At 54.4% G+C, this 10,819-nt stretch overlaps 1 protein-coding gene across 1 annotated transcript; it reads left to right on the top strand.

The window, feature by feature from the left end:
- Window positions 1–252: 252 nt before the first annotated feature.
- Window positions 253–10,426, top strand: LOC141568499 (peptidoglycan recognition protein 4-like). The gene is made up of 8 exons (XM_088799618.1): window positions 253–304; window positions 940–1,038; window positions 1,697–1,898; window positions 3,298–3,416; window positions 4,660–4,812; window positions 6,048–6,246; window positions 9,049–9,167; window positions 10,242–10,426. Exons 1-8 carry the CDS (start codon window positions 253–255, stop codon window positions 10,418–10,420), a joined length of 1,122 nt encoding a protein of 373 aa, XP_088655744.1. The 3' UTR covers window positions 10,421–10,426.
- The last annotated feature ends 393 nt before the right edge of the window (window positions 10,427–10,819 follow it).

Genomic DNA, 10,819 nt, shown 5'->3' with positions numbered 1-10,819 from the left:
ACATAGTAGGCCCTCAATGAAATGGAGTTGCCTAGGGTAAGAGGATGAGGGTGTTTACCCATCCAATGAGTAGCTGACCTGAGTGTGGGACCCTGGGAAGCCTGGCCAGGTGCTGGCCCTCAGGAGGCCTGCGTTTGGCAGGAGGCAGACATGCATTGGGGTGGGTACCTGAGGAGTGAACAGCGTCTGATTTGCTGTCTGCGTCTCTTCCAAGATCTGTCTCTTCCACGGTCCACAGTCCAGGACCACGTGATGCTGCTGCCATGCCTTGTGGTCTTGTCCGCGCTGGGTCTCGGGGCCTGGGGTGAGTTTTCCTTCATTGGATCAGAGAGGAACAGAGAGGGCTGGTCCTCAAGTCTCTTATCAGGAATTCTTTAAATGCTGACTCTCGTGTAGGAAGAAGGGTAGCTTTGCATTCAGAGCCCAGAGCTTGGCGTCTGTAGACCTGGGTTCAAATCCTTGCCCGGCCTCCGGCAATGATTTCAAATGAGTTATTCGGCTCTTTAAACCTTAATTTTTCCACCTGAAAATTGAGACAAATCTCCTCGATGTATTGTGAGGGTGAAAGGAGACAGTGCGCAGGAAGGACTCAGCCTTGGGGAAACGGGAGCAGGGATTCTGTTGGTGTTGTTATTATATAGACCAGAGTCTCACCTCTGACCCGGCTTTCTGCTCGTCCGTAAGAGAGTTCCTTGGGAAAAGGGTGACGTCCCGCTCCCTGCCCCTCACTATGGAACTAACCTCGCAGGACGATGGGGAGTTGGCCGGAGAAAGCACACCAGGTTCTGGGCAGCACAGAGGGGTTCCTGGAGGGGCTCGGGGACCGGGGGAGACAGAGGGACCATGGAGGGGCGTCCATTCCTGGCCTGAGCCCGTGCACCGAGGTGGCTGGCACAGGGCTCTCCGAGGACCCAGGCAAAACGGAATGTCCCTTTGCAGGTGAGGTCTCCTGGGATCAAGCACAAGCCAAACACATGTTGGAGAGGCTCCAGTACCTGTTTACCAACGTCTCCCTGCTCACAGGAAACAGCAGAATGGGTCTGTATGCAAGGAGGCTTAAGGACCGCTGGGGTTTGTCACGTGACCTGATGGCTCTGAGACTGAAACAGCCACTTGTGACTGGGAAGGGGACATGTGGGGCAGAGTGTGGCACCGGCAAAGCACCTGCACAGATCACCATGGCCCTGGGGGGTGGGTGGTGCCTGGAGGGGACAGAAACCAGTAAGGGGAGAGGTCGCCACTGCACTCAGAGGCCCCTCACCTGAGGATGGAGACCACACCCTCCCTACCCAGGCTCTGCATGGAGGGAGCCCCCAGGCAGAGGAGACGGAGTCGCTCAGGGGGTGCCCAGGACAGGGGACTCAGGGAGTTCCCCAGAGTGGGTGGTGAGAAGCTCCTGAGAAGACCTTCTGGAGCAGGGAGGGTGGGTGTGCAGGGTGGGCACAGCTGGGAGTCAGCAAAGCATCCAGGCTTCTCTGTGCAGGTGCAGACTCCGTGTTGGGGGTGAGTGGAGATGAGATGGGGGTGTGGAGGGGGAAGGGGGGCTGCCTGCTGCTGAAGGCCTCCTCCTAGACTCCTCACCTCACCAGCACGGGACAGACACAGCCCAGGATGGTACATGCCACCGCCCGGGGCTGATGTGACAACAATGGCAAGGTGTGCTGAGTGACAGCCCCCTCCTGCGTTCTCCCCACAGATGTCTCCACCATGGTCTCTCGCAAGGAGTGGGGGGCAGAGGCTGTGGGCTGCAGCACTCGGCTGACCACGCCAGTGCATTTCCTTGTCACACACCACGTCCCTGGTCTGGAGTGTCACAACCGGACTGTCTGCGGTCAGAGGCTGCAAGCACTGCAGACTCAGCACGTGCACAACAACAGCTGGTGTGACGTGGCCTACAAGTAAGTGGCTGGGCTGGGGACACGGGGAGGCACGAGGTCGGAGCTGCTCTTTAGGCACCCCCCCTTCTCATCTGATTTCCTGACTTTCTGGGTTGAGATTACGTTGGGTTTATCATGAATAAAATATTTTTAAAAGCCTACAAAAACTCCAGGTCCTTTGGGATTTTCTGTGAGGTCCTTGATGCTGAGATCTCCTGAAAGGAGGCCGGGAAGGTTAAGTACTAACTATACTGTCAAACCCCCTGGGAACCCGGTTGACCCAGCACACTGCAGGTTAGGGGTGATTTCCAGGGCCCGAGTGCGTTTGCTTCCCGACAGCGTGGGAGGTTGGTAGGGCAAGCGTTACTATCTCCATGCTATGGGCCAGGGGACCAAGGTAGGGAGGCTGATTTCTTCCAAGTCACACAGCTGTGTGACAACTGTGGCGCCCACACTGGCTCCGAACTGTCTCTTTGTCCGCTGCGTATCCACTTCACCACACGTATGAGCTTCCATCTTGGTGAGGCAATGGTCCATCTCTCACCCTGATGGTCACTCTACCAGACCCTATTGGTGGCCACAACCACATGCCCTTTGCCCACCTCTGACTGTCTCTAATTTCTGTGCATGGTGATGGCTTCCTGCCTTAAGTGCCCACTGCGTCTCTCTGTTTCCTGCTCCGGGCTTTCACCCAAATCCTGTGAGGTGAAGGGGAGTAATATCCCCCTGGCGGGGGGAGGAGTTGTGGGTAACTTCCTCAGCCCCCAGCCCTTCTGAGGGACAATTCCAAGGTGTAAGTGCACGGTTCCTGGGAAGGTCACGTGTGGGGCTGGTGGTGGCGGTGGTGCAGGGGATTGAGCCCCAGGTGGAGACTGTTCCCATCCCAGCTCCCACATTTTGTTGGGTTTCTACCTTCTGTCCCATTCTTCTTGATCCCTCATTGTGGCTTCTGGGATCTCTTCCCAAATACACTGCCTCCATCCACATCCTGGTCGGAGGTGCCCCTTCCTGGAGAGTCTCTGTAAGACAGTTGCCCTGGCAGGGAGAAATCCCATGGACAACCGGTGTGGAGATTACCGGAAGCATGCATTGTGGAGGAAGGAAGGGAGCCACGTTAAAGGAATGTGGAGGCAGAGAGACTCTTACGTTGTGTGCTTGGGTGTGTGCTAATGGCAGACCTCTTCTCCTTCTGAGTATGAGAAATCCCGGGGGCGTCGCAACAAGGGAGTGGGTCCTTCTGAATTCTCAGGACACGTATAAATGACTTAGCTTAGCCACTGTCTGGGACGAGTCCACACAGATTCCCTTTAGTGACCATGGCTCGAGCCATTGTCCCTTTGGAGGGGAGGCAGGTGGTTCCTCCTCTCGCAGGCATGTGCCACAGTGCCAGCCCCTGAGCCCGTATCTCCCTGCTCCACAGCTTCCTGGTTGGGGACGACGGCAGGGTGTATGAAGGTGTTGGCTGGGACGTGCAAGGCACGCACACCCGGGGCTACAACAACGTCTCCCTGGGCCTCGCCTTCTTCGGCGCCAAGGAAGGTAACGGTCACCCCAGCTGTCCTTCTCCAAAGACCCACCTGCTTCTTTCCGTTCGCTCTGCTGCCTTCTCCCTGTGACCCACTGTCTCCTGGGATTCGCCCCACCCTTGACTTACACAACAGGGCGTGCTGACAGCCCTCCTCGTGCCCTGGATCCCTTCTCAGCCTCTGCAGTGGACTTCTCTTCCTCTGGCCACCTCACGGTGGGGGCGCTGTCCCCCCTTCTCTCTACAGCCTCATTCTCCTGCTCTTATCTCAGAAGCATCTGGGCCTCAGCTCTCCCTTCTGTGTCAACGACTGTCACGTCTTCCTGTCCAGCCCGGACACGTCCGTAGCAACAGTCCCATTCCCTGCCAGGCTCCTCCTCCTTCCAGCTCCTTACTCCAAGGTTTTCTATGCAATTTTAAAAACCTCTTCGAGACCTCTGGTCCCTGAATGCCTTCCACTTTCTCCTAGTCTTGTTGTTGCACCGCCCCCCCCTGCCCCTAACACACATGCCACAGGACCATTTCATGGGATCTGTGTCCGTTTGACTGGTAACAAAGTTATTGCATATCTAGTTTCCCGTTGTCACCTCCCAAGACCCTTAGAGACCGTCCAGGAAGTGTCAGCATCACTGTGATACAAAGTGCAGCCTCAGAGAGATAAATGGCCCGAGGTGACACGGCTGTAAGGAGAGGAATCAAAACACAAGCCCTCTCCTCCCTTGTCCAGACCCGGGGTGGTTCCCAGCATGCCAGACACCTCGGTGTGGTTTATCTCTGTGACCACCTGCTGCCACCTGGATGTCACCTGGTTAGCGGGGGGGTCTTGAGCGCATTGCTTTCTGGAGTCTCAAGTTCCTCTTTCTGAGCAGTGGGGTTAATAACAGCGTCCACCTCTGGGGTCTGTGGTGAGGAGTAAACCCATTCATGAAGGTCAAGGGCTGGCACATGTGCAGAAGGGCCCCTTCCGGTGAGAAACCCTGAGCATGGCTTTGTCTGCAGCTCTTCCATGGCCACCAGGAGAGGATGCATAGGTCTTGGTGGGTCTTTGGGAAAGGTCTTCATCCTGGGCCACTGAGAGCTCCTGGTGGATCCTTGCCTTTCAGGCTTTGGACCTGGGGCATGAGCCCATCCCCTTTCTTCCCCTCCAACAGCTGTTGGGACATGTCGCTACCCAGGGGCTGGTAGGATATGTCGTCTTGCCCCACAGTCCGCTGACGCAGGCCAGACTGAGGATTCCCACCGGTCACTCTCTCGTAGGCCACAGCCCAAGCCCTGCGGCCCTCTCCGCCATGGAGGGCCTGATCGCCTATGCTGTCCAACAGGGCCACCTGTCACCCCTGTACATTCAGCCACTTCTTGTGAAAGGCGAGAACTGCCTGGCCCCTCTGCGGATGGCCAGTCCCAAGAAAGGTAAGACCTTCAACCTCACTGGGCATTCCTCCGGACTCCCCCCCCAGTCACTTCCAGATGCCACCGGGAGTGACGTTTTCAGTCAGGCTCTCACTGGATTCCTGCTGATAGGGCCACTGGTCACCCAACTCTCTGAAACTTTAGGGCTGGCAAACCTTGGGAGGGACCCTCCAGGTCACGTCTCTGTCCCTCAGGTTCCTAGACTATCAGAGCTGCGGCTTTATCCCCACGGTGATACATGTCCATTCATTCCTTCAGTCATTCAGCAATTATTTACTGGGCACCTGCTTCTCACTGATGCTGGGCCAGTGAACAAAACGTGCCAAAGCAGTGCCCTCGTGAACTTCAGTCTAGAGGGGCGAGAGAGCCCATGCACAAATAAACCAGCAAAACATTTTATATATTATATGATGAAAGGTGCTGTGGAGGGAAAGAATCTGGGAGCGGGCAGGCGTTGGACACAAACACATAAGCGCAAACGCACATGGTTCTGAATACAAAAGCTAAGGTGGCAGCTGTGGCCTGGAGTGATTCCGGCTCCACTTACACTGACTTCACAGGAGGAGTTTAACATTTATCAGGTGATAAAAGGAAGAGGAAAGGTACATTTGGGGTTTAATAAGCGGCAATGTCAGGACCAGCATAGTGAATCAGCGCTTTCAGCCTTTTCTTGGACTTAATGAAGTTTTAAGGAAAATTAGCTCTATTATACGAAAGCTCTAAGTAAAACTGATCTTTGCTTTTGGGTTAATGCCGTTTGTCAATATTAGGAATTGCTTCCATTGACAGATAGTTTTATGGATTACAAGTGACTCTCAAAGGTGCTTTCCAATGAAAATTCAGTTCATTTCTCCGAAAGGGCCCGTTACACATGTACACACACACACACACACACACACACACACACACACACACACACACACACGGCAATCATGCAGATAAATAAGGACAATTTATCTTTGGACTAAAGCGTTCACGACCCCTCAGTTAACATCCCCACTGTCTGGTTAGAACCCGTGGCTCTTTGGTTCGTGTCTCTTGAGTCCAATCTCTCTGTGCAGACCCCCCCATATCTGAGGGGGGGGTCCTGGCTTCCACAGCCAGGATCAGGTCAGGTCGCCCTCAGGGTCGGGGGTTGTTGGGAGGTCCGGAGAATTACGTCAGCCGTCTGGTGCGGTATGGGGACATGGAGGCGTGTCAGATCCTCACACGCATGCTTTTTCTGCCCCACACAGCTTGCCCCGCCATTGTCCCTCGGTCAGCTTGGGAGGCCAGGGAGACCCACTGCCCCTCGATGACCCTCCCGGCTAAGTATATCATCGTCATTCACACCGCTAAGAGAACCTGTAACACGTCTGATGAGTGCCGTCCGCAGGTCCAAACTATGCAGTCTCTGTTCATAGACAGATTCAGAGCATGTGACATTGGGTATAAGTAAGTGGACCTGAGGACACATGGGCAGGCACCCCCAAGGGAAGGGGAACGGGAGCTAAGGCTTACTGAGTGTCCACCACGGGAGAGGGGCCCCGTGTGCCACCACAGATCCCTCTCGTGGTGCTGGGTGGGCCTTTGTTAGGACTTAGCTGAGGGGGTTGTCATGCCCCTTGAGCGTGTTCTCAAAATGTGTGTCCTTGTTAGAGGTCATATATCGACAGGATAGAGCAAAGCCTTTGCTGGAAAGGGGTTAGAGGAAGTCGTATGTGTGCGAGGTGGTGAGACCTGTAGAAAGGATGCTCTAAGGTTGTGTCCTTTTCACGCGATCACTTCCCACGACCCAACAGCTCAGGGCTGCCCCTCGGTTCGGCTGTAACCTGAAGTCTGTCTCCCTCGTGTTAGACTTGTGCTGTTCCTTTGCATCTGGAAACTGTCCGCCTCCTTGGGGAGAATATCTTTCCTATCTGAAATCAGGGGAGAGCCCAGATAATGTCATCTGATCTCTCTAATGCCAAGATCTGCCATTCTTTTTTTTTTTTTTTAAATTTATTGGAGTGACAATTGTTAGTAAAATTACATAGATTTCAGGTGTACAATTCTGTATGACATCATCTATAAATCCCATTGTGTGTTCACCACCCAGAGTCAGTTCTCCTTCCATCACCATATATTTGACAAGATCTGCCATTCTTTAGTCAAGAACACACTAACCAAATGGGAGAGTCGAATCTTCTGGAAGGATGCTCTCAGAGCTCCCAGATGGGGTTAGATGCCACCTAACACCCCATCAGAAGCAGTCACACAGAATTTTGTCTCAGGCTCGGCCACCACTAGCCCAGACGGCATATTTGTACATCAATCAAAGGAGCCTTTCCTCTAGGGTGTTCATGGCATAGCTAGTGGAGCTGGAGTTAGTCCTTCTGGGCCGCTAGCCCGGTACCTCTGTGCAGAGTGCCACCTACACAGCCGTATGCAGCGGCCGTGCCTTAGATGGAGTCACCATCCCTTGCTATATGCTCCTGGGCTGACTGCCTCTTCTCTCTCCCTCCCCATTTTAGCAACACCCCTTTCAAGATAGGAGAGAACGTTTCCTCCAGCGTCCATCACCTATCAGGGCCCCCCCGCTGCTTAGCTAGGTCCTGCTATGCAGGGTTACTCATAGCACGGTGTGCTTTCATTAGAACGGATTCCTGAAAATTGGCTGTACGTCTGGAAATCCTAAACTGGAAACTGAGAGGGGCTGCAAGGTCCTTTCCCTTCAACTGTGCTGTTTGCTTATCTTGAGACAGACACTCTGTGGTCAGGAGTAAATACCCACTTGCTGTAAATTAATTCATGGAAACGAGGTTGCTTTGCCCACTGTGTGTGGGCCCAGGCGGTGCCCTGGGGATGCCAGGAGATGTACCCAGAGAAGGTTCCTGTCTCCATGGAGCTAACACTCTGGTGAAGGAGGAAGCTAACTAAACAAATAAATCCTAATCAAGTGCTTTAGATGCTATGAGTGAGGACACAGGGTTGTGAACAGGAGGGTCCTTAACTCTTTTTTTTTTTTTTTTTTTTTACCATTTTTTAAAATTAGTTTCAGGGAGTGTTTTTAACTCTTGTTTAGGTTGCTGGGGATATAGGGTGAAGGCTACATGCCCTGAGGGTGTAATATGTTAGCTGGGACCTAAGGGCTGAGAGGGAGCTAGTCAGAGGAGGGAGGGGGCCAGGAACTCTGTAAAGGCCTGGGTGCCAGCCTGAGAAGGGTACCTTTGAGGAGCCCAGAGAAGTTTATCATGATAAAAATAGATGCCAAAGGGGGTGTGGTGAGAGGTAAACCCGGGGAAGCAAACGGGCCATCCCATGAAGGGTTTTATAACTTAAGCTGGGGAGTTGGGACACTGTGCCAGGATGCCGAAAGCAGGGTTCTACATAAGATTTGTATCGGAAAGAACATTGTCGTCAGTGCTTCAGAAAAGGAGTGGAAAAGGCAGGGCTGGAGGTGGTGAGATCAGTCTGAGGACTGTGCGGCCATCCAGGCAGGAGGGGTTGGTGACCAGACTGTCATGGAGAGAGTGGGGACTCTAAGCGGTCAGAGGAGGCTAGGGGTCTATGCCGAGGATACGGTGGTCCACAGAGAGAGCGGTGGGGAGATGCAGGTGATGAGCTGGTCAATGAGTGGATGGAGCCAATGGGGGGTGGTGGTGCCTTTCACCAAGATGGGGAGCCCAGAAAGAGGAACAGGTGGGGGAGAAGGTAGGTCCAGGTATGGACATGTGGACTTTCCTGGATGGCAACTGAAGCGGAGGAAGTGGGTGGGTTGGTCCTGGGAGGATGTGTCCAGGGAGAAGAGGAGAGGGCTGAGGGCGGCCCTCCGAGGTCCCCCATGTGTAGGGACGGGCACAGCAAGAGGAGATGCACAGGAGACTGACCAGGAACAGCCGGGGAAGATGGCCGGGAGGGCGTGGTGCGATGGAAGTGACGGGGAGGGGATGCTTGAGAGGGCGGGAGGGGTGCATAGTGTCAAGTTCACAGAGAGCAGGGAAGGCAAGGGCAGAGAAGTGTACTTTGTACTGAGTCCGAAGAGGTCACAGGTCCCCTTGGGGTTTGATGGACGAGGTGTGGAGAAGGCCAGGTTGTAGGGATTGAAAGCGGTAGCTCTTTGCTTCGTAGACGGCTACTTGGGGCAGCAGTGGTGTGCTTAGAATGTACTAGTTAATCAATGTGTGATGAGTTAAGGCACGAATGAATGAATGAGTGAAACCATCCCACAGTGCGTCTCTTTCGTGCTGACTTCTGTCTCTCCTTGCGGTCTTCTAGCTTCCTCGTGGGCCAGGATGGTGCCATTTATGAAGGTGTAGGCTGGAATGTTCAAGGTTCGCACACTCCGGGGTACAATGACATTGCCCTGGGCCTGGCCTTCATGGGTACCTTCTCAGGTAGGTGGATGCTTTCAGCAGTCGCGGTCATCGCGTGGTGTTTGAGGGAGAGTGTCTGGTGGGGAAGACAGGGGCCTCCGACTCACGCATCATTTTAGTGGCTGCGTTTGCTGGATTGACCCAGCTTCCAACTTGGATGTTTTACTAAGTTGACTGTGACAAGAAGTGTGACTCCCCCACACAGAAAGACACCCTAAATCTACCTCCTTCACACCCAGTCAAATGTCTCTCCTCCACTATCCAAGACACGCGGAAAAGGAGGAGACAAAGCCTTCGTGCCTACTTTTTTCTAGGTTACTACCATGGCCACAGTGTGGGGACACTTTCCTCACTTGTCACAACCACGGTGGGCGAGCCCTTGTCTCTGCACGTGGAGTGCACGCTGAGAATTGTCATTGCTCAGAGCTCTTGACCAGAGTTTGTTTAGACTCAGCAGCCTTCTGCAGAACCTCTGGGAAGAGGAGGCCGTGTCACTGGGGCTGGTTCAGGCTGATACTAAAGTGAGCGTTGGGCGGGGCAGGGGGTGACCGAGGAATGTGCCTGGAGATGCGGCTGGGAAGACGGTGCAGGAAGCTCACCTGTACCTAAAGCAAGGTGTCAGCCTCAGCTCTGCTGACGTTCAGATCAGATCATTGTTTGTTGTGGAGACGGTCCTGTGCATTGCAGGGCGTTTAGCAGTGTCCCGGGCCTCTGCCGCTCGATGCCTGCAACGTCCTTCCCCTCGTTGTGACAACCCAAAATGTCCCTCCACACCACCAAATGTCCCCTGGGGGGGGCTACGATGGCCCCCAGGAGCAAAGTGCCAGACTAAACTTTTGCAGTGGAGAAAGGCTTCGTACATCCCAGGTCACTGTATATTTTATCCCAGGCTCTGCTGTTTGGATTCAGGAAGAACTCTGGCCTTGAGGGATCTCAAGTCTTGACTTGGTTGTCTGTCTGTCTGTCTAGGGTGGCTGGCAACAGTGGATATATTAGCTTGGGGGTAGGTGTGGGCTGGGGGTATCCAGGAGTGGGTCCTGCCCTGGGCAGGTTACCCTGGAATCCTATAACTGGTGCCCCATCCGTGTTTTGCAGAAAAGCCCCCCAACGCCGCGGCACTGGAGGCAGCCCAAGCCCTGATCCAGTGTGCAGTGGACAAGGGGTACCTGACTCCCAACTACCTTCTGGTGGGGCACAGTGACGTTAGCAATACCCTGTCTCCTGGGAAGGCTTTGTATGACGTCATCAGCACCTGGCCTCATTTCAGACAGTGAGGGAGCCCCTGCTCCCTGAGACTGTCCCCCCCACTTCCCCCACGGGCTGCTGGGCCCCCCTGTGCTCACCGTCCACGATGGCTCAACACCTCATGTCCCACCCTGCCCCATCCGTCCCTCCTGTCCCAGGTTGGTATGACCCTCTTCTGCTGGCATCCTCCAGCGACCCCCGATCCCCATGACTGGGCATCCAGCCCTCTGAGTCTGGGCCCACTTCCCCTCTCGTCATCTTCCTCTGCCCTGGGCATCCTGCTGGGCCTTGGGCTGAGTGAGGACCCGTTGCTGTGGAGCTCTGCAGCTCTCCCTGCCTGTATTGGAAACACAGAAGTGTCCTTTGTTTTCTCTAGTCTTGGTCTGGAAAACAGGGGAGGAGAGAAAGAGAAAAACAGACTGGCTGAA

This window comes from Rhinolophus sinicus, chromosome 7 (genome assembly GCF_057876585.1).
Source record: "Rhinolophus sinicus isolate RSI-liver-muscle chromosome 7, RSI-T2T, whole genome shotgun sequence".
Lineage (NCBI taxonomy): Eukaryota > Metazoa > Chordata > Mammalia > Chiroptera > Rhinolophidae > Rhinolophus > Rhinolophus sinicus.
This window is presented reverse-complemented; position numbering and strand designations above follow the sequence as displayed.